General features: G+C 30.0%; 1 protein-coding gene and 1 long non-coding RNA gene across 7 annotated transcripts; both read left to right on the plus strand.

Annotated features, from left to right (window-relative positions):
- Positions 1 to 601: 601 nt before the first annotated feature.
- On the plus strand, positions 602 to 7,852 carry LOC111290961 (putative aminotransferase TAT2). Of its 2 annotated transcripts, XM_022882485.2 has the most exons (7): positions 602 to 967; positions 5,761 to 6,100; positions 6,227 to 6,445; positions 6,568 to 6,627; positions 6,898 to 7,053; positions 7,131 to 7,227; positions 7,405 to 7,845. In XM_022882485.2, the coding sequence occupies exons 1-7, from the start codon at positions 699 to 701 to the stop codon at positions 7,521 to 7,523; spliced, it is 1,260 nt and encodes a 419-aa protein (XP_022738220.2). In that variant the 5' UTR covers positions 602 to 698; the 3' UTR covers positions 7,524 to 7,845. The 2 variants fall into 2 exon arrangements, with proteins under 2 accessions (XP_022738220.2, XP_089601368.1); XM_089745242.1 differs by lacking the exon at positions 6,568 to 6,627 and having other exon boundaries at positions 7,405 to 7,852.
- Positions 7,853 to 11,935: 4,083 nt separating this feature from the next.
- Positions 11,936 to 17,450, plus strand: LOC111298477 (uncharacterized). Of its 5 annotated transcripts, none has more exons than XR_016328602.1 (6): positions 12,110 to 12,798; positions 13,163 to 13,264; positions 13,354 to 13,417; positions 13,772 to 13,864; positions 14,411 to 16,167; positions 16,979 to 17,450. It is a non-coding gene; the product is annotated as an uncharacterized LOC111298477 (long non-coding RNA). The 5 variants fall into 5 exon arrangements; XR_016328603.1 differs by having other exon boundaries at positions 17,005 to 17,450; XR_016328604.1 differs by lacking the exon at positions 16,979 to 17,450 and having other exon boundaries at positions 11,936 to 12,798; positions 13,354 to 13,453; positions 14,411 to 16,335.
- The last annotated feature ends 8,473 nt before the right edge of the window (positions 17,451 to 25,923 follow it).

Here is a 25,923-nt window from a genome sequence, read left to right on the forward strand (position 1 = left end):
TATAATAATAAAAGATAAAATAATATTATAAATATAATTAGATTAAATAATATTATTTTATCTTATATTTGATATATATAAAATTTAAAATAAAATAATTTATTTATTGATAAAAAATATTATTTTTAAAATTTATATAATTTAAATTATTGATATAATTTTTAAAAATATAATTAGACATATAAATTTAATTTTATAAATTAAAAATTATTTTTTTATTTTGAAAAAATTATATTATTTTGTATTTATAATTTTTTTTTAATTAGATATAAATTAAATATAATATATAAAATTACATATTATTTTATCTATAATTTTATATATCAAATATAACTTTAGATTACTTGATGCATTGAATCATAGCTATTAGGCTCTTTTGATACGTTAGTTCTAGATTTTTGGAACACACTTTATTTTGGGATTTGATTTTTTTTATTAAATACGATTTTCTTTTGGAGTTTAATTTATGTATTAAAAAAAACCAAGTGGTTGATAAATATTTTTAAAAAATTAAAAAAATTAAAAACAAACGAAAAAAAAATTTCACATCGAACATTTTTCAAAACAAACACGTTTGTTTCTTTTCGCAAGTGGGGTAAAGTTCCTTCAGCTTGTCCCTTCTTAAATCGAAACTGCAGACCCGTGCATAGTGCAGACTACTACTCCGTACTAAACTCTAAACACGAACAAGCAAGAAGATGGAAAATGGTCCAAAGCAATGGCGTTTCCAAGGGAACAAAGAGCTGAACGCGGCAACAGCAATCAGTCTGCGAGGAGTTCTTGAACTGTTAAATGGAAATCTCAGCATGGATGATCCAAGACCCAGCATTCCCCTCGGCAACGGCGATCCCTCACAATTTGGATGCTTTAGGACTTCCACAATAGCTGAAGATGCCATAGTTGATGCCCTCCATTCAGCCAAGTATAATGGTTATGCACCTACTGTTGGACTTCTATCTGCCAGAAGGTATGTATTCTGGAAACTTACTTATAAAGCCTCCGGTTATATACTTCAAGTGGCAACGAGATAATGTTCGTCTTTTTGTGTTGTCTGAATGTTGGGTTCGAATTTGTTAAAAAGACGGTGGGAAATTAATTTTTTATAAATTCGGTAGACCATGTAGATAAATAGATGATGTACTGAGCAAATCCTTGCAGGTCAAAAAAAAAAAAAAAGGGTTTCTAGATACCAGGAACGGTTCGAAGATTTATATTAAGTGGTAGCAAATTAATAAATATAATATTAAATATAAATTGATAAAAAATAAAAAATTATTTTGTTTTACATAAAAATAACACATTACAATTTTTCTTTACGGGTTTTCATAGTTTAGAAGTGTTGTAAAAACTATTCGTTATCAATATTAAAGATAGATATATTCATCTCAAAATCTCCTATTTGATTGCGTGAACAGTTCTTAATAATTTTCACAATAATAAGTACTTTTTTATTTGATGTAATAAAAATTGATAATATTAAAACTAATTTCATAAGTACACTGATGTATTCATAATATGTTTCTTTGTCTCCACAAGTTTTATGAAGATGTCATTGATACTTTTCAAGCTTGTAAACTCGTCATAAGATCTTAAATCAATAATATAAATTTCAAATTCATTGTCAAGAACAAGTTCACATTTGAAAATTTGGCCAAATAAAATTGAGTAAGACAAATCAACTTTTCTTTATAAAAAACTACAAAAGAATCACAAAAATTTAAAGAAGTCACACAAATAAATAATTTTATATCCATATTATTAAAATGATTGTTGAACTCTTGAAGTAACAAATTAATTACTATGTAAAACAAACTCAAACCCATAATGATTTACATTTGTCATTATCTAAGCTCTTAAAAGTTTCAACAATAATGTGTCTTGATCTTCCGCGAGTTACAGACATATCATTCATATTCGGGATGACAATATTGTTTTTTTCAAAAAATAAAGAAACTTCTTTATGTATAGATTTTCATCCATCATCTCCGATAATTTGTAGCCATTGCTTAGCTATTCTAACTAAAGCCATTGCAATCACAATATCTTGATTTCACCTTTGCAATGCCAAGGACAATTCATTTGTAATACCAAAGATATTTTCATCAAATGCAAGTTGAAAGAAAAGTTAAAAGATTGAATTGAATCTAATAAGACACAAACTGCACGCGTTTGTTCCATTTTGATCTCATCCTTTATAACAATTTCAAGCACAATAATAACGAAACTAAACATAAGAATTAAATTTATCAAAGACCCATAATATGAACCAAATCATGTATTCCTAACTCATTGAAGATTTGTTTCTTGATTTAAACCACTTCTTATAGAAAATTCACCAAATTGTAATGCCTCAACCACTTTATTAAGTTGCTTTTCTCTAAGAACATATCTTCATTTACATGAAGTTCCAACAATATTTACTATATTTGTCACAATATTGAATAGCAATGCATTTGAACATGATTTTTTGCCACGATTATAAGTGTCAATTGAAGTTGATGAGTAAAACAATTAACATAATAAACTAATGCATTCATTTTCATGATCAAAGTTTTTGAACCATTAAATTCACATTACATGTTTCTTACTCCATCATATCTTACTCACAAATTCTTGACATATTCAAATTATGCTTAGAGAATAATGTCTTAATAGTTGCTTTAAGTGACAAAGTAGTTGTATTATTAACATTTATTATACCAAGAAAACATTTAATAACATGCTTTTTGGAACCCATATAGCACAAAGCAATAAAGGCTTGTTCTATGATTAAAACATCATAAGATTTATCAAGTAAAATAAAAAATAATTCATATCCAAGATCTTCCATGATAGTATCGGTAGTCTTAATTATGGTTGATCTTTTTAAATATCATGTGCTATCAGTTTTGAATTTTTTTATGCATTTTCCATGATCATATTATTGATGGTTTAAATGTAATTGCAAGAAATCTAAAAAGCTCGAGAAAATTTCTTTGATTGTAAGACTTTTCAATTTCATCTCTACCACGAAATGCCAAAACTTGACATCAAAGAAAGAGAGTGTAATCAAGTGTAATCAAATGTCATAGCTAAGCAAACTCGATAATCTTTTTGTGCTTGATTAGATTGCTTTGCAAAAGCAAATTGGATGCGTTGTTTTTTGATTTAGTAAATGTTGACAACATTTCCAAACTTTGTTATGAGCACTATTAGGACCTTCAACATGAATACCAAATCTTTCTTTATTTTTTCAATTTGTGAGTCCATTGGAAATAAAACAATCACCACTTGCTTGCTTTTCAATATCTGGCCCATAGAGATAACAATACAAGCAAAAAGTGGTATCATTCTCTACAATATATTTCAATCAATTAGCATAATTTTTGAATCATGTAGGAATAAAAAGACATAGTGTCTTTCCAAATTTTCTTTGAGAAAAATTATATTCATAAGATTAACATGTTTTTTTTTTTTTTTACAAAAAATCTCTTCAAACCTTGTTTCTATCACTGGGGTTATAGTCCAAATTTTTTTTTTGTAACCTTGGATTCAAAGGAAGATCATCTAAGTTTAATTCAACATGAGCTTGCTTTGTAGAATGTTCTATACTATTAGTATTAATTTAAGATAATTCTTTAAAAATTAACTTCTTCTTAATGATGAATTTCTTCATAACTAATTAAATTAAATAATTTAGTTTATGTAATTCAAAAGGAATAAAATATTATGTTCATAAGGTTAACATGCACCGTTTTAAAAATAAGCTTTTCAAACTTTATTTCTATCATTGGGTATAATCCAAAATTTTTTTTGTAACTCCAGATTCGAAGGAAGATAATTTAAGTTTAATTGAACACGAGCTTGCTTTGTTGAATATTCTGTGCTATTAATATTAATTTTAGATGATTCTTTAAAAATTGATTTCTTCTTAATAAGAAAAATTTTCACAACTAATTAAATTAAATAATTTAGTTTATGTAATTCATAAGGACTAAAAAGATATATTCAAACACAATTACACAAACAAAAAAAAGATCATTATGCATACTTTATTATGTATTTTAAGATTAAATTAAATTAAATAATTTTATATATGACAAATAGCTTAAAGAATCAAATTACTTAATTTAACCTCAAAAAATATAAGACTTTATTTATTCTTAATCGATATTTAATATAAATATAAGTGAATCATAAATTAATCTTAAATCAAATTACTACATCAACATAAAAAATTTCAAATAGTAAAGAAATATTTTATCACATTAATTAATTGTAAAAATGCAAAAAAAAAAAAAAAAAAAACTTAAATATCTTGTTAAAAAAAAAATTCCCCTTTTTAATTTATTTCTTTGGCTTAATAGCTTTCTTTCTTCCTTTAACTTTTTTTAGTCTTTTCTCTTAAAAATTCTATTGGTTTGAAAAGGTCAAAAAATTTTGAAGAAAGCTACATATGAGCTTTTATAATAAGACAACCTCTCACTTTATTTTTTTCGACCGAAATACCCTTTTAGATTTCTTTACATGAGAGACCCGAGGTTTTAAGATTTTTTTTTTTTTCTGTCATGAGCTTTTAAGATTTGGTTTCCATTTTTTTTTTAATTGTAAGCCTTAGAAAATAAAGATTTTTTCATTCTTTATAAACAAAAGTAGAGGTGGAAAGCCAACAATCTTGCCATTGTCAGCTGTAAAGTTAAAAGTAAAAAAAGTAAAAAATATCATGATTGATGGTTAAAGGAAAACTGAATTATTGTTTACCTTTTAGTATTCTCTTGATTACTTTTTCCATTTAAAGTTCTGTTTTTTTCCAAATTTTGGGGGTAAAATATGGAGTAATTACATTTTTTTTTACCATTTTTGTTAAAGATTAAATATTCAAGTAGCATACTGATCTTAGGGGTAGTTGCTCTTATTTTTGTTGAAAATAGTAATTCAAATTTCGTAAAAGATTTATTTAAGATTTGTTAAATATTATTTAATAGACAAAAAATTTGTAAAAAAAGAATTATAAGAGAAAAAGAAGATTTTTAATAAATAAGTTTGACTTACAGAAAAAAAATTTTAAGAGAAAAAAAATTATTAATAGACAAGTTTATATGATTATAAATAAGTAAAGTTTTTATAAAGTTAGATATGAGAAAAAGATGTAATAGAGTTATAGTGTTTTATTGGTAGACACTCTATAAGATTACTGAATATTTATGTCTTATGAGTGTGTATGTTTGTATGTTTGTTAGTAGACTAAAGGAGATTGAGAGAGTCCACATAGGTATGATAAATGGGTATATATGGGTATATGCTTGTTTGTGTTGAAAGGATGCATAAGGGTATGTGCTTATTTGGGTTGAAAATACTCCATAATATTAGAGGAGGTTGGGAGTGTTTTATGGATATTATTTGTTGAGTGATTGATATAATTTGTTTTTATATAATTCTTTGCAATTAGTGGATTTTGTTTTTCATTCGTAGACGTAGGCTAATTAAACTAATTCACATTAAATTATTATCTCTTATGTAATTAATTGATTAATTGATTTTGTTTTCACTGGTGTGATTGTATCAAGAGTTTTTTGCTTAATAATTTCCCCTACTGTAGATCCGTCCCTATTGGACACTGAATTTACAGTCAATCTTCAACTTATTCTTTGAGAAAAATATATAATTAGAATGCTTTATGACACAATCCATAACGAAAGTTTTACTATAAAGTAACAATTTACTTATTTATTGCAAATGCTTTATATTTTTTCAAATTTAATAATTTTAAGATTCTAACAGGGCCATTGCAGATTATCTTAATCGTGACCTTCCCTACAAGTTATCTGCGGATGATATTTATCTTACAAGTGGATGCCTACAAGCAATCGAAGTTGCATTAGCAGCCATTAGCCGCCCTGGTGCCAACATTTTGCTCCCAAGACCAGGCTTTACATTCTATGATTCTCGTGCTGCATATGGCCATCTTCAAGTCCGTCACTTTAATCTTCTTCCTGATAAGGGTTGGGAAGTTGATCTTGATGCCGTTGAAGCTCTAGCAGATGACAACACTGTTGCCATGGTTGTTATAAACCCTGGTAATCCTTGTGGAAGTGTCTACAGCTATGACCATTTGAAAAAGGTAAATATTTAATGCTTGTTTCATTATCTTTCCTGTAAGTTTTATTGTTTAGAGTTTATTGCAATATTAGTTGTTTCTTATTTTTTTGATAATGACAACATAAATTGTTGATTTCTTGAATGTTAGGTTGCAGAGACCGCAAGAAAGCTTGGAATTTTGGTTATTGCTGATGAAGTTTATGGTCATCTTGCATTTGGAAGCACTCCCTTTGTGCCAATGGGAGTATTTGGATCAATTGTGCCAGTCCTTACTCTTGGGTCTATATCAAAGAGATGGATCGTTCCTGGTTGGCGACTTGGTTGGCTTGTAACTAGTGATCCTAATGGCATCTTTCAGAAGTCTGGGGTTAGCATTTTTTCTGAATTCTGAGTTCTGACCGTCTCTCTGGCTAATGACGCTCAGGATCTCACCTTTTAATTTTAAATTCTTTCATAATTCAAGTAATGTTCTTGATCCATTATTGTCAGATTGTGGAGTCAATTACAGGCTATCTCAATATCTCTACTGATCCTGCAACCTTCATTCAGGTTTGTGATCGATGCAAAATACTATTTTGTCGGAAAAATATATCAACTTTTGAAGAGAAAGAACGAATTAAAGACAATACAACGCCATTCTCACACTAAAGAGCCATTGGATTTAAATGCTTATTGCTTGGTGTTGGAAATCCAAGTGCATTTTTTCTAACTTCAATGTTTATATTCCAACAGATCTTTTAAGCTTGACTTTGAACATATAGGAAGCTGTTATTCTCTTGTTTTTCCTCTGAAAATATATAATTGTGTTCTATGAATTAGGGAGCAGTTCCCCAAATCCTGGAGAATACAAAGGATGATTTCTTTTCGAAAATGATTGTTATGCTAAGAGAGGCTGCAGACAAATGCTATGATGGAATTAAGGAGGTACCTTGCCTAACTTGCCCAAAGAAACCAGAAGGGTCCATGTTTGTAATGGTGAGACCATCAATCTTCTTTATAATTTGTTTGCAGAGCATAAAGAACATGTTGCTAGCCATTGACATATGGTGCAGGTGAAGCTGAATCTTTCACTGTTGGAAGACATTAATGATGACATGGATTTCTGCATGAAGCTGGCTAAAGAGGAGTCAGTCATTATTGTCCCAGCTGGTAAGATATGAAAAATTCTTCGAGTTTCTTGAACAGGAGTTTATGTTTCTAAATTACATGTAGTTGGAGCAAAAACCAAAACATTGGTTTCTAGAATAATTAAAAGAACGGAAGCCCAATATCAAGATTTTGTGCTTGCTGTGTAATCTTTCGACACCTGTGCCACAAATTATACAGGGATGGCATTTGGAATGAAGAATTGGCTTCGCATAACTTTTGCTTGTGAAATCTCAACTCTTGAAGAAGGCCTTAGAAGGATAAAAGCCTTTTACCAGAAGCATGCTAAGAAACAATAAGATTTATTTGCAGAATGTAGATTGAAACAACATCCTGTTGTTTCTCATGCTTCATTCAGATCATTCCACTTCCTTGAATATTGGTACTAAATAATCTGTTTCAGAAATGTTAGTGTGACATTATCCCATGCTTGTGTTAATTATGCTCTTGCTCTCTTATATTATAAGCAGAGGCCATGTTTCCGATGGGATATTTAACTTGAAATTGTGTAGGTTTGTGATAGTGTCTAGTTTAAAATTTAATTTAAATAAACTAACACATACAATTATGCAAACATATGGCTAAATAATATCCTTTGCATAATAATAAAGGAATCAATGAGATTACCTCCTTTCCAGAATTTGTTGTCGACTGCATAATATACAAACAAAAAGAACTTTCTTAGTAAAGGATGTGTGAGCTTCTTTTTTCTTTCAAATCTTTCTTGAATAGCGAAATCACGTCAAAAGGAGTAGTTTTTAACTATGTAGAATTAGAGTCTGGAAAAGAATTGCTCTTTTTCTTTTTCTTTTTTTTTTCTCTTTTCATGTTTTTTTTTTTTTTTTTTTTAATTTTCTAATTTTTTGGACATACGTTTTCTTCTCTCTTGATATTTTATAATATAAAAACCAAACTCCGAAAGAAAGCCTCTTTTAATACCAACTCCAAAAGAAAGTCTTAAGTATCTAGGTCTAATTTATTAAAAGAATCTAAGTAATATATTAAAAGAATCTAAGAATGAAACAAAATCAATTTCAAAATCAAAATCTTTTATTTGCTTTATCTATTAACTTTTAAAACATATCTTTTTTGGAATTGCATATTCCCATAAGTTAATGATAGGATAAAGTGAACTATACAGTGATAAGAAGTAGTCTCATGAGAGTTGTATCTCTCTACGGGCTAGTGAGTCTTGTTTGAAGTGCAAGAGAGTTTGTCTCAAGATTGTCTAGCAGGGTGGTATTCGAGAATCAGTTTGATAGTGGCGGTCGAGAATCAGAGTGACAGTGTAGTTTGAGATAAGGAGGATGGAGGAAGAAATGGAGGCTCTTTGGAAGCAGTTACAGTTAACAGAAAAAGGAAGAGGATGGGATTGAAGCAAATACGTTGGAGGCAGGAAAAGGGACTGATGGTAAGAAGGCATGGCTGTTTGGGAAATTATTTACCAAGCGTTCCGATAATAAGGAGGCGAGGAAGAGTACACTTAAGTTAATCTGGAGGCTGGCAAGGGAGTTGATATTGTAGATCTAACAAGGATTCAAATAACAGTCTGATAGCAGTGTTGCGGCCGCTATTTCGCGATCGTGTCACTATCCGTCACCGTTATTAGAGAAAAAACGGGAGAGAATTTGAATCTCGTCTATAACGAATGAATCGCGATCGTGAATTATGATATAACGGTGAATAGCGGCAATAACGGTCCGTTATTGCCTGCTATTACCGCTATTACCGCTATTTCTATTTTCATTCAAAAATTCAAAAAAAAAATTCATTTGATTTTGTTTAAAAACTTAAAATAAAAACAACAAAAAAGAAAATAAACATCAATTTACAACTTCAGAAAAAAAAAACCCCACAAAACTTAAATTTTCAAAAAAATCAATTATCCCAAGTTCAACTTCAATCAAAATCAAGTATATGCAATTTAAAGTAAACAATTAATTCAACACTCAAATTATCTTTTTTTTTTTAATTTCCAAATTTGCCATGGTTTTGTATGTTTGGAATTAGATTGGGCTATGTTATATTGATAGAATGAGGCAAGAGTTATTAGGACTTAAAATAAGAGATAAGAGATAAGAGTGAAACTTGAGGTTTACAGAAGCAAGCAGATAGCATACACCAAATAAAAAGAGAACTGAGAGATGGGGATGAGGATGAAGGTTTGGAGAAAAAAATTATTGAATGCAAGGTAAAAGGATAAGAAGTTGTGTGGGTCTATGCAATTTAGTCGAGAGACAAGAGAAGTAGACTTGAGGTTATTATTATTGAAAATCGACCATCACATGGAAGCTGTCAAATTTGATTTACTGTAAGTTCATAAAAAGCAATTCTTTTGACCATAAATAATAATGCTTACTTAATTTATGAATACTTAATCACTTATTATTTGATTTATGCATAATATAGTTCGGTAATAATTTGATGAGTACGGTAATTAAATAATTAAATATATTATTCGTTATGATTATTTATTTTTCACATATTTATTTATGTCTTTTTATTTTTTAATTATCATAAAAATAATTTTTTAAATATGAATATTTTACTATAAATATTTTTTCTTAAATAAATAAAACACATGATATGATATAAATTACTTTAAAAATCATAAAATAAAAGGTTTTATGATTAATAATTAAAATTATTATATTTTATAGCAAGTTGAGCAAAATTTTAAAAATTTCACCATCACAATAGCCGCAATGATCGTGAAAGTCTTCGTTATATCCGCAACTGTAACAAACATAATACGACCGAAAACGTAACCGTTACCGTAATTTAAATTCCTGGATTTACAGGATAACCTCTTTCTTTTGTAAGTTCTCTTCTACAACAGACATGGGGAGAGTGACAGATGGTTCGCCGTGGAGTTTTGACTAACCGTTAATTCTAATCAACGAATACGGTGGTGGACCGAAAACTGAGGATTATATTTTCTCTACTGTACTCTTCTGGGTAAGGGTATATGGATAGCCCTTAGGTATGAGGAACCAAAAGAATGCAACCCGTATCGGAGAGAAGACAGGTATCCTCAAATCAATTGATCCAACACTTGAAGTTGGAGGTAGGGCTTGATTTTTGCGTATCAGAGTTGAAGTAGATACAACGAAACCGATGAGAAGGGTTGTGTTACTCACTACAGGAGGCGAAGCGAATGAGGTATAAGGTAGATTAAGTAATGAAAGGTTGCCTAGTTTTTGCTATGTCTGTGGAAGACTAGGAAATGTTGAGGACGAGTGCGAAGCTGGAAAAAGGTAGGAGGGTTAATCATCGCCTATAAGGCAGTATGGGGGTTTGGCTCCGTGCTTCACCTTTAAAAAACAAACCTACGCTATAGGAGAAGGGGAATATAGGAAGTAAGGAGTATGGAAAAGGGAAAGGAACCAGCCACGATGACAAGCATTCTACGACGGTGACCGGTGAGGGAGTTGCTCGGAAACTGAATTTGGCAACAGATCCGGGTAACAGTGAGGTGCATGCAAGTCGGGATACGGCAAGTCAGGAGGTCGGAGATTCCGGGATTGAGCTTGGATTATGATGGGAAGGAAGATCCCGTAGTCCAGCACGAAAGGGCATGGATTGACTAGTTTTGAAGTTGACCTGGGATCTTTACAAGGTTATAGGATTCGTGGACCAAGGCCTAACACAGACGAGAAGAATGATAAGATGGTAGGTCCCAACATGAAAGGCCTAAGCGAGAAGCTAACCATGGAGGTCAGTCATGGGGTCACATACACAAGGATTTTCAACAATACGATGGAATACATCCAAATAAGGAAAGCACGAAGATGGCAGATATAGAGGGTTTGGTGGGAGACATGTACAGAAGGGATGAAGTAGTTAATAGGGATATGAGACAGGAAGAGGATCAAAGGGTGCACTCATGACCTAAATGGAAGAAAATGGCCAGGGAAGCAAAGGAGGCAACGACAACTGTGAAAGTGGATATGGGGAAAAGAAAACTGGGAAGTAATGAGATAGTAGACATGGAGGTGGATAGCATAAGGAAAAGAGTAAAAGGGACAAAGGAGATGATAATGGGGACAAACTTGAGGAAACGGCGGGGACTAGTCCAGTCCCAACAAAATCATAGCCTGGAACTATGGTGGGCTTGAGAACCTGTGCACAGTTCGAGCTCTTCGGAATATCCTTAAGAAGAAAGATCCTGGGGTGGTATTTCTTTCAGAAACTATCTCTAATAATGCAAAGATAGACCAAATAAGAAGACAATGTCAGCTAGGTGGTATGTTTGTGGTTGATACGAACGGTAGAAGTGGAGAATTAGCAATCCTATGGAAGGAGGAAGTGACACTGAACTTATGGAGTTTTTCAAAAGGGAGTTGTGGACTGAAAAGGGGAAGCCTCGCTACAACACAACTTGTTATTAAAGACAAATAACATTTTTACCTCTAAAATGTAATTTTAAGGGACAAAAGCAATATTTTACTTTGTATATAATATTATTTGCCTCTATTAATTTTTTGATCATTCAAGAAGATCAAAACTTTACATTAAGAGAAAAAGAGAAAAAAAATTAAAATTTAAATCACAATCATGATATCTTTTTTAAAATTATTTTGATCATTAAATCAAACAATTAAAATCATTTATTTTTATTTATTTAACGTTTACTTTGTCTTCCCATTACTTTAAAATCTCTTGATGTTCTCGTTACTTTATTAGTCGGTTAAAAATAAAACCCCCAAATTGTCTCCCACTTACTTTTCTAATTAAAATCCCAAAACTTATGGTCGACTAAAAAAATTAAGGTTTGAAACCCAATTTTGTGCCTCTTTTAAACCTTATCTCATAAGCATTACAAAATAATGTACTTTTAAGAGTTTTTTTTTTTTTTTTTTTTTAGAACCGCCATAACTATCGTATTTTATTTTGTTTTTTAATGACCAAAATGCCGCCGCCGCCGCTAATGACCAATGTTTTAAGGTCACTTTTAGCGTCATATAATAAGAAAAATCCTGTCTCTCATGTCTTTCTCATATAAATTTTTTTTACCTCTCCCTTTTCTTTTGCTTTTTTTTTTTTTTCGGTTTTCCATAGCTGTAAAATTCATTTTTTTACTCTTTCAAAATCAAAATCTTATTAAAATCAAAATCAAAATCTCTTTCTTAGATCAGATTTTATCTTTTTCATTTTCCCCTAATTTTTGAAAATCAAACCCTAGTTTTCACTTTTCACTCCCACGATTGTCATCTCACCACCATTTGTTACTGTCATTGTCGTTTCTTCAACAATTGCTCTGTTTTCAAGTAGCATGGATATCGACATACCGATTGTGCTCATGTCTATGGGAATAAGAAAGACGTAATTGCATGAAACAAATTAAATTTATAGTTTATCACTTTCATTGATGAAGTTCAGCTTCTATTTCATCTTAAATCTGTATTAGAGTTGCAAATACCTAATTTGATGCCCTAATTTTGATGATTTACTCACGTTCAATGGTTTATGCGGATTGGTTCTGTTCTGAAAAAGCTGTTGGAAGATGGTGTCGTGAAGCGTGAAGATCTTTGGATCACCTCTAAGCTCTGCTAAGCCATGATTTTTCTTTAGGTTTGTATTATATTATAATTTTGCTCTCTTTTTTCTTCCATTATATAATATATATATATATATATTGCATTTATTGCATTCGTTATATAATTTATATACTTTCGGTTTGACATCAACCAACTTAGGTTTGACATGTTTTTATATAGGAAATAGAGCTAACAAATAAATTTGTAGCTTAGTTCCCATTTTGTCTTTTTACCTTTTTAATTGATATCTACTAAGGAATAAACTTCAGTTAGATGACCGCTTCTCTGGTTTCATTCCTTATTTCTTTGCAAAACTAGTTTGCTTGGGCATCTCTTGATTGAGCAATCAGTTTTCGACCTCAATTGATTTTATATAATTTCATCTGCTTATTTTTTAGGAAGAGGAGATAAACTGACACTGCCAACTTCACTTTGCGTTGTGACATGTGCCAAACTGGAATGGTCGGCCAGAAGGTCATTTTTCATTTCTGCAGCTCATGGTAGCTTCAAAGTTTCTCTATGTTTTTATCCACCTTGTTTTATTAAATACAATACTTCTCACATAAGTTACCTCTATGTGAATCTTTAGGTCAATGGAGCATGCACAAGCAACATGCCATGTGAACTTGCAAGAATATAGATGATAGAAAAAGGTGTGGGCAGAAAAATTAGCGATGCATTTCATTTTAGTGAGCTCTTTCATACCTAGTTCATTGAACTTGTTTCATTTGGTTTTCTATTAATTTCAGTTTATCTGAATTGGCTTTTCCCTAAATTTGATGAGCATGCTTGCATGTATGCTCTTTCCCTGTCTCTATTTTGTAACTACATTCCTTAGTATTTTCAAACTTAGATGAATGCTGCCCTTATGAGCATTCATGTAGTCCCTCTAGTAATGCAACTTTGGAATTGTCTGGTATGATTGTTGCACCTAGATTTCCTAACAGTTATGTCAATTCAAGAGCAATTCGTATCTCTGTTCTCATCCAAGGAATTTCAATGTGTAGTTGGGCCAAACTCTCAAATAATATGGATAATGGAACTAGTTCGGGTGAACTCTATTATGCAAGCCCCTTTTTGGAAATCAACAATTCATCAGGGTACGTCTTCAGTATTTCTACCAGTTAAAGTTCTATTTTCCAGTCATTACACTCTTGAATCATATGTAAGTCATGTCCAAGTTTTAGGTGACTCCAATAGAATTCATACAAAATGATACTTTGTGCTTACAGCATATTGGGATATGAAATCTGTTATTAGTTAGTACTATGCATATCCAGTTCAAAGTGTAGCCCTTCTTCCTTTTTTTTTACAAGCATATTAGAAGCTAGTTTGCCTAAATGTTAAAGATTACAATTATTTACTTGGGATAATAAGATTCATGCTTGTCTTTATGAATTTTTGTCTCTATGATTTTCTTTTCGTCTGCCCTGATTACAGGCTCTCAGGTCTTTGAACTTAGAGAAATTAGTTATAGGAAATTCAACAAATCAAAACTAGATGATTTGGGATTTGTTAGTTCAGTTCAGTTAAGGAAAATTCTCAATTAATGTTTAAGAGGTTGCTGTAGTCATAGTTGGTTCTTTATCTTTTGATCACTTTACTTGCAATAGGATATGAAATATTTTCTTTCATCATTGATGCAGGGTAATACCAAGAAAAAGAGTCTGTCAAGAAACCTACTGCAAATGAAGATCACTAAAAGTGGAGAATTTGTAAACTTGTTGATCTACACTTACAAAGATTTTATAGTTCTTCAAAGATTCTTTTGGATGATAATACAATATGTAGAAACCTTTTACCCAATATTTTTTATTTTTATAATATAGAAAGTAACTTAAGGACTAAATTTGTATAAGAATTATTTTTAATAGTTTATTTATTTGTATAAGAATTTGTATATGATAAATCTATCATTTTTTAAAATAAAATAATATATTCAGAGGCAATTGTTGAAGTTCCTAAATGATTTTAGCTAGTACTTTCATCATTTCTTGCTATTTATAATTATTTGTAATTTTTTCTGTCTTTATATCTAAATTTAGGAACAAATTTAGTTGTCTCTAATTCTAAAATTATAGGTACAAAGATGTCCCTAAAGGCAAAAAAAATAGTCGCAATAGACAATGTTCAAAAACAATTATATTTGTCACTATTTGTAAAATTAGAGTTATTTATTTATTTGCCTCTAATAGGTCGCTATACAGATTTAACGACTGGAGCATTGAGAACAGAAATTTTATTTGGCTCTAAATAACTTATAGACAACTAATTAACTTTTTGACTAATAAATGTGCCCTTACAAGTAATTTGTGTTGTAGTGCCTAGAGAATTACGAATTTCTACCAGGAACCATCAACCAGGGAAAGACACGTTGCATGGGAGATGTTACGTAGATTAGCTAGAAGTAGTCATCTGGCTTGGCTTTTGTTCGGGTCATTTTAATGAGATAACGTGGGATGGTGAAAAGAAGAGTGGTGGCATGAGACCGACGTGGCAAATAGAGGCTTTTCGAACAGTATTGGAAGACTATTGGAAGACTCAAAGCTCCACGATTTGGGTTTTCTAGGGCCTCAGTACACATGGGGGAGGGGTAAGACAGTGGCAAACGGTATATGAGAGAGGCTGGATAGGGCAGTGGCAAACAAAGCATGGATGGAAGAGTTCCCGAATTATCTGGTACGACATTTAGTTTGTTGTGTCTCCGACCACTATCCGATCATGGTTGACACAGAAGGGGCCAAGTTGGTAAGGCGGGGCTGTCTAGAAGGAAAAAGAAGGGTTTTGAAGCCATGTGGATCACAAGACCCAAAATAAAATTAACAATGGCAGAGAGCTGGGCGGACGTGATGAGCAGAAAATTGAAGATAAAAACTACAGGAAACACGTGACAAGTTTAGTGCATGAAGTAAAGAAAAATTTTATGATAAAATAGATCAGACAAAAAAAAAGAACACCAAAAGGTACAACAGCAGATGATGAATGAAGCAAGGCTGTTAAAGGAGAAGGAGCTTAAATCGCATTTAAACAGTTTGCTGAAGCAAGAGGAATTGTTTTGGAAGCAAAAAGCTCGGGTAAGCTGGCTCAAGGAAGGGGACAACAACATACGTTTCTTCCATGCACAGGCGTCCCAGAGAAGAAGAGTCAATTGAATATAAGGCGTGGATGATGAAGATGGGATTTGGCATGAGGGAGAGCTGAATGTGTCAGAACAAGGGACAAGCTATTTTAATAATTTCTACAAGTCACAAGGACCATCTGACCTAGCTCAAATCTTGGAAATTAACAATATCTCCTTGCATCATAAATGAGATGAACAATTTTCTCCTATTAGAGTTCGCAACTGTGGAGGTCTATGGTGCCGTTAAACAGATACACCCAAATAAAGCCCTTGGACTGAACGGTACGTCTGCTTTGTTTTATTAGAAATTTTAGCAAATTATAGGACCTGATGTTGAATTTTGCTTACATATGCTTAATAGGAATGGTAACTTGGATGATATTAATGACACTCGTATTGTTCTCATCCCCAAAATCAGTAATCGTAGGAGAATGACCCAATATCGACTAATTTTGTGTTATGTCCTATATAAATTGTTGCCAAGACACTGGCCAATAGGATGAAACAAGTTCTGCTTATTTGTAAAGTGAAAATCAAAGTACTTTTGTCCCAGGTTGTTTGATTTCCGATAATGCCATTATTGCATATGAGCTCTTACATAGTATGAAGTAGAAGAGGAAAGTTAGGGATGGGTGGGTAGCCTTTAAGTTAGACATGAGCAAAGCTTACGATTGGGTGAAATGGCACTGTCTCAATGTTATTATGGGAAAATTAGGCCTCAATGCTAGATGGAGATCAATTATAATGAGTTGCACCACATTTGTTACTTATAAAGTGGTTGTTAATGGACATGTGACTGACATAATTTCTCCAAGAAGAGGTCTCCAGCAAGGGGACCCCTTCTTACCTTGTTCGTGATATGTATAGAGGGACTCTTGATGCTCTTATCTAAGTATCTGTGGGATTGCTTGTTACATGGTGTGCGAGCAAGTGTTAGAGGCCCAAGAATCACTATCTTATTTTTTATAGATAATACTATGCTTTTGTTTAAAGCAGATAAAAAGGAATGCAACTGTGTGAGAGACTTGCTAAAGTTGTATAAAGAAGGTTCAGGGTAGTAGATCAATTATGACAAATCGAGTTTATTTTTCAGTAAAAATACAAGTGATGATGTTGCAGAAATGACAAAGAATACCTTCGGTGTACAAGCCACATCAAATCCTAAAAAATACGTTGGTCTTCCAATGTTCATAGTTAGGCGAAAAAGAGAGCACTCAAAGGAATATTGGAAAAGATGGACAAGAGAACTAGACAATGGAGCCATAAATGGTTATCACAAGGCGAAAACAGGTGGTTATTAAATTAGTGCTACAATCAATGTCCTCGTACGCAATTTCTGGTTTCGTGTTCCTGAAATTATGCTGTCAGATTAACATAATCATTAGCAAATATTGGTGGCAGCAATCATTTGAGAAAGGAGGGATCCATTGGATGGCCTGGAAAAAGATGTGCACAGGGAAGAGGAAGGGTGGTATGGGTTTTAGAGATATAAAGTTGTTTTATAAAGCTCTGATTATTGTTAAAGTGAATTATCTCATATATAATAAATATTTAATTTTTTATAATTTTATATTCAAGTTGGATCACTCCACTTACGATTAATTGGCTTTAAGTTGAATACTTAATATAGTATCAAAGCTAAGGCTTCTTCTATATTTGCTTACACGTGATGAGAGCCTGTTAAAATATATTTATCTCACATCTAATAAATATCTAATTTCTTAAAATTTTATATTCAAGTTAGACCCTTCTACTTAGTATCAATTGATTTTAAATTAGATGCTTAATAATTGTTAAACAAAGGTGGCATATGCTACAAAACACCTCTTCACTAGTTCATAGAGTACTTAAAGCCAAGTGCTTTCCTAATACCAACTTCCTGGAAGCTGATTTGGGAAAGTCACTATCTTATTCCTGGAGGAGTGTTTGGCTGGGAAAAGATGTCTTGGAGCTTGGGATTAGATGGTGTGTAGACAATGGAAAGAACATTCGGGTATGACAAAATAGATGACTATCGATAGATAGTTATTTCAGTCCCATGCCTAGTACAAACTACTTACTAGGATAAGAAAGGGTGTCATATTTTAGGGATTGCTAAATGAAAATTTTAAAAATTTTAAAATAAGGGGAATAGCCACTAAATTTTTTTAAAAGTGTGGTTGATCATCTAAAAAGTTTATATGTTTAATAAAATAATAAAACGAGTTTAAAATTTATCAAAAATATAATTTTGATTTATTAAAATAAAACTAACTTCCGAAGTATAGTTTACATGTAGAGAGATTAAGACCCCACAATGTCTATTGTAAAAATAGTATCAATTAATTGTATGTTATCTTTAATACTGATAAAAATAGTTTTAATTTTAATATTTAAAAATAATTCCTTCAAAAATTATTTTTTATGAAAACACTTTTTTTTTTTAAATCCCTTTATTTAAGAATATGATGAAAGTCATTAGTATCGAAATATTTTCTAATACTTCAATATTTAGGAAGAATTTCAAAATATATTTCTTTATTTGGGCTTTTCATATTAATTCCTAAAAAATTTCACATAGTATTCCTTGATAAATAATAATTATTAAAAAGCCCTTTAATATCTAAGTAATATCTCAAAAATTATTTTTACTTAAGAATATTAATTTTTTTAATTATTTAAAACAAATTTCCAAAAACTACCATTTATTAATTTTTTGAAAGAACTTAAATGCAAACACATATCATGTGGAACAATTGTATGATGTGAATACAAATTAAAATGCTGCAACCAATTGAATTTTATCTAACAAAAATCTAAATTTTATTCATTTTATTTAGAAATAAAACTTTTTATTTAGGAATAAAATAAAAATTTTTCGTATCGAAACATTTTCTAATTTTTTAATAGTTAGGTAGAATTTTAAAGAATATTTCTCCATTTAGATTTCTTATAATATTCTTTAAAATTTGCTATAATATTCTTTCATAAAAAGTAATTATTGATAAGCTCTCTAATATTTAGGTAAGTTTTCAATGATTATTTTTAGATAAGATTATTAACCATTATTTATAAAAAAAAAAAAAAAAAAACCTAACTTTCAAAATTATCATTTACCAATTCACACTTTTATTTCAAAATATAATGCAACATGAGATAAATAAATTATGCAAATACAAACAATCAAAATAAATGATGTAAATACAAACAAATAATCAATTAAATAATCCTATTTTTATTATTTTTTGAAAGAAAATCAAGGATAAAAGAAATTCTATTTATTATTATTTTTTGAAGGAAAAGTTTCTTTAATTCTCCAATATCTAGATAGAATTTTTAGAAAATTAATTTTTCAAAATATGATTTGAATTCCTTTCAATATTTTAATAAGGTCTCCAAAAATCATTTTTTAAAAAAACATTATTTGATTTTCCTAAAAAATGTTAAAATTGATACCTTACTATTTATTATTAATGCATGGAATGCATACATGAAAATATCAATATAAAGTAAATAATACATGTAATTGTATGTTTCAAATGGATTTTATTTAAAATGGCAATGACATCTTTCTTGTAAAAGTATTTATTTTATTTTTTTATTTATTCATATGTTTTCTAATTTTGCAATATATAGGTGGAATTAAAAAATTTGTCTTGCATTTGAAATTTACAATTTTTAAATTTTTTAAAAATATATAATATTTCTTTGCAAAAATAATCATTTGAATTTCTTACGATATTTAAGCATGGTCTTCAAATCAATATTTTACTTAGAAATGTTATCTTTTATTTTACTTTCTTTAAAATCACTTTTTCAATACTTTTCTTAAAATAATCAATTTTTTATTTTCAAGCAGTCATTATTATTTATTATATGAAAACATTTTTTTTGTTTATTATTATTTATTAATTTTTATAGCACTAAAAATCTCAACTAAACATAGCAAATTTATTTACAACCACATCAAATTTATTTTAAAAAATATTTAGTAGTAAAAAAATTATTAAAACACAAGTAAATATTAAAACAACTTATAAATATTGTGGACACCCATTGGTGTCCGAAGCCAATCAGGGTTAAGTTTCCTTACTATTATTATTTTTGTATTATTATTTGTTATTATTATTACTATAATATAGTATATTGTTATTATATTATTATATTTATTATTAGTATAGTATGTTATTACAATGTAGTATATTAGTATAGTATAGTACATAATATTATATTATATTATAATATTATCATTATAGTCAATTATTATTATATTATTTATTATTATTATTATTTTATTTTTTTCCTCTTTAATCGGCAATAAAAGAAACTGAAATCTGGAATTGAATTCAATCTACCTAATTAAAAAGGTCAATTAGAACTAAATTAAGGGATTTTTATTCAGTTCAGACAAATTAGCAAAGAATTAGACTTAAAATCAAGTTTGGGCAAAATCCAATCTCAGGATTCAAGCTTGGATTGGTTTTGCCCGATCCCTAAGTTGATTTAGGATTGCCTATAAATTGAACAATGTTTGATTGAATAGATAGGGTGAATGGGTGAGAAAATCTTGTAGTCACAACTTTGGAAAAGGGTTTTTGGGGTTTGATTTTAATTTCTTTTAGGAATTCTGGACTTGGTTTTGGATTTCTAGGGTTAAGATTGAAATTCTGGGGGTTTTCTAGAAGGATATGGAAAAACTGGAAAAATATTAGAATTTTTGAGATTTTTTTGGAAAAACAAGGTTTTTGGGATGAGCTTTGAATTTTTTGGTTGAAATTTTTAATGAGGTTTGAATTTTTCAGTGGTATTCCGATAACTTTTCCAAAAACCAGCAAAGATTTTTAGTTTTCAGCTAAATTTCTAGGTTATTTTAGAGATAAGCTAGAGAATTTTTTTTTGTTTAGAGAGAGAGAATAGAGAGCTTCTTAAGAAAAACGAAGAAGGTTGGCTTTTATAGCAGCCCAAAATGACAGTGTTTTAAGGGTCCCAAACTCGCGCATGACCTGTTGACCTGCGCATAACCCGTTGACCCGCGTGTTGACCTATGCTCTAACCCTACCCAATCATAAGTTTTTTTTTTTTCATTTTCATTTTATTTTATTTTTTTATTTTTATTTATTTTATATTTTGAATTTTATATTTATTATTTTATTTTCATTTTTTGTTTATTAACTTTTATTATCTATTATTTTTTTATTAAGCAATTTATTATTTGTTAAATATTTTATAAAATTCTATCTTTATTTAAAAAAACAACAAATAAATAAATAAAAGAAATCTTTTCAAATAAATTCATAGATCCTACCAAACTATTGAAGAATTTTCATGGATTAAATTTTAAATGGAATCCACCAAACTATTGAAAATTTTCATAAAATAAAAAATAAAAAAAAATATTTATTTATCCTTTAAACTATTGGAGGATTGTTTTCTAAATTAAGTCTTACCAAACTATTAGGAGACTTAATGAACTTTTTCAAAAAAATAAAATTTTCAAAAATATATTCGAATAAAAATCTTACCAAACTATTAGAAAATCTGCCTCAAAGTAAATCTTACCAAATTATTGAAGGACTTTATTAATTTTTTTTAATAAAATACATTAATAAATCTAACAACGGAGCCTTTTCAAGATGAGACCCTAGTATCCATAATACTTTTGAGGTAAAAAAATTATCTTAAATTACTACTAAACTATTAAGGTAATTTTAGGATTAATTTTTAATATTAAATATGTTGATAAATTACAGATACATTTAAGACTTGGATAATTTGGAATCAAATTGATATAATCCTTTGGATGGGCGCTGTGAAGGTGTTATAACCTTCTTCAAGCGTAATCGTACTCTCAAATCTAAAATTTAGTTTCATGGACTAAAATCTATTATTTAAAGACACTTAAGTCAATCTTGGGATTCCTCTTTAAATAAGATAAATTTAATCAGGTAGCCAATCATACATAAACAAAAAATATTGGTGGCGACTCATTTTAATCCATGTTTGGCTGTAGGTCAACGGATCTATAAATTATGATAGTTTGGTGATTCCACTAGAGATCCCGAGAGTCAGACCGGTAAATGATTTCTTATTATCTAAGCCTTGCTAAATAAATTTGAGATTCTTTTCTTTCTTTCCTATTTCTTTCTTTTCATTGTTTATATACTATTTAGCTGTTCATTTTTATATGTCATTCATTTGCATGTGCATAACATAAGCTCTGCACCCAAACTCTACCCTTATGAAAGAGTGAAGTACTTACGCTCTTGTGAGATTTCACGTCTCTGCATTGGCTTGCAAAACACTTTCACTCAAATTGAACCCTTTTCATTTGTAGCCTATAATAGGCGATGATTGGGGTGCTTTACTAGTTTGTGATGGATAAGGATGTAAGGAAAAATTTGAGAACCTTTTAGAAGTAATCCAAGCCATATATAGTTAACCCTAAGGGTTTAAGCCTAGATAGAGCCATGCTTTCCCCTGTGTTAGAAAATCTTAAATAAGACGTATGATTGGATGTTTATTTTACTTGTAAGTTTATATATTGCCCTTTTTGTATACTTTAATCCTGTATGTTAGTCTTTGTATTTGTTTTTATACCTACTAACCCTTTTCCTTTATCATGTATTCATATTATTAGATTTATCATAAGGAATATTTGCCACAAAATAATTTTTACAAGAAAATTCTCAGTTAAATCCTTGAAAAGCCTAGCAAAGCCCTTTACTAGTCTAAAAAGAGAGTCTAAAGAGTTGAAGCTTGCAAACAAAAAGCTAAAAAAGGAAGTCTAAACACTGAAACATGAAAAAAAATGGATGAAAATGTTTGTGCATTGACCTTAACACAATACGATCATCCACTAATCAAGAATTAGGCCTACTTTTGCAAAAAATAGATAATTGCAAGCAAAATTACAAGAAAAGGATGCAATGCTCTTTGAAGCACAAAGGCACATTCGGATGTTAAATAGAGTAATAGTGGGAATCAAAGTGCAAATGAAAGTTGTGACTGAAGAGTGTAAGCAAATGAAAGAAGCATATGTGAAGAAACATAACTAGTTAAAGTCTTTGCTTGACCAAATCATTATGGCTATTTACAAAGCCAAGGACATGGTAGCAATGATTGAAAAATGGAAGTTAAGGGTGCCACCAGTGAGAGCATATGGTCAAAAATTGATAGATTTCTTTAATGAAGTCCAAAGCCAGTATCGACGAGTTTTAGGTTTCTTTTCCCAGTAAATTTTAGACTTAGATGTAATATTGGATTTAGTTAAAAATGACTTTTAATTTAATAAAGATTTTTTTTTATAACAATTGTTATGAGCTAAATTCTCCTTATTACATTCATGCTTTTTGTTTTTGCATTCATTCTCACATATAATTTAAGGATTCCATAAACATCATTTTAAATTTACACATTGTAGGAAATCAAGATTTAAAGATAGCTCAACACCAGTATTATATTTAGGCTAGAGCCAAAAAAATGGAGTAAGATAATGCGAACCATTTTGAGAGGTTAGAAAAGACTCAGGAAGTAATCGAAAGAAAGTTAAGTAAGATCCTTGAAGCTCTAGAAAAGATAAATAAAGGGAAAGTAGTAGAAGAAGATGCCTCATATGAAGATACTGAGTCATTCTATTTTTTAGGTTTTGGCTCACATCAAACCCAAACCACTCCAAATTTTCAGTCACGATAGACCATATTCCTAAATTACAATCAAGAGAACATTTAGAATTATACTAATTTTATCTTCACTAAAAAAGTAGTTGAGCCCTTTCAAATCTCCAAACCAGATGAGACAAAAAAAAAGTGAAGTTACAAATGAATGTACCCTCAAAAGAATTTAAAATCGATCAAACCATGAGCATGATTGAAGAAAGATTGTGGGCAATAGAAAAAATAGATTTTTATGGTTTCATGGATGTTACGAACCTTTGTTTGGTCCCAGATGTTGTGATTCCTCTAATATTCATAGTCTAAAATTTGAGAAATACGACGAGACTAAGTATCCTATTACACACATCACAATGTATTGTTGTAAAATGATCGCACACACTAGCAATGAGAAGCTTCTCATGAATATGTTCCAAGATAGCTTAATCGAGTCTACTATAAGGTGATATGTTCAGTTGGATATGATTCGTATAAGATCATGAAAGGATTTGACTTGATCCTTCATCAACCAATACCATTACATCATATATATGACCCTTGATTGCCTTTCATTACAAAAAATGGAGAAAAAAATTAGAGTCTTTCAAGGAATATGTTCAAAGGTGACGAGATGTCGCTGCTCAAGTACAACCACCATTAACGGATAAAAAAACAATAGTGCTATTCGTAAGTATTTTAAAGTCATCATACTATGAGAAGATGATAAAAAATGCAACTAAAAATTTTGTTGATATAGTGATTTTAAGAAAGATTATTAAAAATGCCATAAAAAGTGGTAAACTAAAAGAGGGAGAATCCTTTGCTACTAAAAAGATGCCTAATAAAAAACAGTGAGACTCAAGCTATGAGTTTCAACATGCGACAATTAAAAATTGTCGTTAGTCGATCTATCTTATATATCATCCCATTGTAAGTCATGCTTTTGCTACATGACCTTATCCATCTACGACTAAGCCCTCTATTCATCCAACTAACCTAATAAGTGGTGTGGAAGAATCCAAAAATTGAGAAAAGCCTACATTTGATCCTATTCCCATGAGCTACACAAAATTGTACCAAAAGCTTTACAAAAACCACTTAATTGCTTCTATCCTTATAAAATAACTTGAACTTTCCTATATTAAATTGTATGATTTGACTGCTTACTGTGACTATCATGATGGGGTGGCTTGCCATTCTACCAAAAATTGTATCCCTTTAAAACATAGGGTGCAAAGTTCGATTAAAAAAGAGCTAGTAAACTTCGACACTAGTGGAAACACAGCACCCAATGTTAGGTTACAGCACCCAATGTTAGTGGTAACCTATTGCCTAAACATCTAGAGGCATGATTTTAGAAAGGTTGATTGAAATTGATTATCATCTTAGGACTTCTAGGGGATATGGATTTCTTTTATGTACTTGGATTTTACTTATTTTTCATCATTTTAATGAAAGTGATAGGTGTGATGCATTTTCATGACATTAATCTTTTGTGTAAATCACTATTATCTACCTTTACCTTCTTATACTTTTTTCCCATATCCATTTTTTAATACCAAATAATGAATGTTCAGACAATTATGATGATAATTCAAGATTTGATTTTGAGAACACCATTCATAATGTTTTATTAGGACTGCTGAATAAAAGGAAGACCAATCTGATGAAAAATTTTAAAAGGGATGCAATACATGATCTTCGTAATTATTCACTCACAAGTCTATGCTTAGTTAGTAAATATTCTTTATTAAAGATATGAAAATTTTTGTGAAACTCTGACTTCAGGAAGTGCCAAATTATGAAATTACCCTTAAAGGGTATTTTGATAAATTCACACTTCTCGAGGTATTGTAGTGTTTTTGAATGCACCAAAAATCATGAAATATTATAAAAACATGATCTCAAAAGATTAAAAAAACATTGTCTTTTAAAAGGTTAAATTACAAAAATATCTCAAATGGTATTTTGGTAATTTCACACCTTTAAGGTATAATTAAGATTTTCAAAATTTTGGAAATCATCAAACAATATCAAACTATTATCTGAAGTATTTTGTGAGATTCTGACCTTAAAAGGTCAAATTATGCAAAAACCCCTAAGGTTATTTTTGTAATTTCACACCTCTTAAAGTGTGATTTGGGTTTTTAATGCATAAAAAATTCTCAAAAAATTCAATTATGATATAAAAATTTTCATGAAAATCTAACTTCAATAAGGCTAAATTACGAAAATACTTCTAAAGGGTATTTTAATAATTTTACCTTTCTCAAAATGCAATCAAGGCTTTTAGTATTTTAAAATCATAAATTTTTATCTTAGTCCACATTGGTTCCAATTTTATTGTGAATTTTAAGAATTAACCTGAGCTATATCTGTTAAATCGATTTGACCAATTTTGATTATATTT

This window comes from Durio zibethinus, chromosome 16 (assembly GCF_047325235.1).
Source record: "Durio zibethinus cultivar Kanyao isolate XHJ-2024 chromosome 16, ASM4732523v1, whole genome shotgun sequence".
Taxonomy (NCBI): domain Eukaryota; kingdom Viridiplantae; phylum Streptophyta; class Magnoliopsida; order Malvales; family Malvaceae; genus Durio; species Durio zibethinus.

Excerpts from the sequence above, each read along its gene's own strand:
- LOC111290961 (XM_022882485.2), top strand. The coding sequence starts at position 699 with ATGGAAAATGGTCCAAAGCAATGGCGTTTCCAAGGGAACAAAGAGCTG. Across the intron at positions 6,628-6,897 it reads ATCCTGCAACCTTCATTCAG|GGAGCAGTTCCCCAAATCCT; the intron begins GTTTGTGATCGA and ends TCTATGAATTAG. Across the intron at positions 7,228-7,404 it reads AGTCATTATTGTCCCAGCTG|GGATGGCATTTGGAATGAAG; the intron begins GTAAGATATGAA and ends CAAATTATACAG.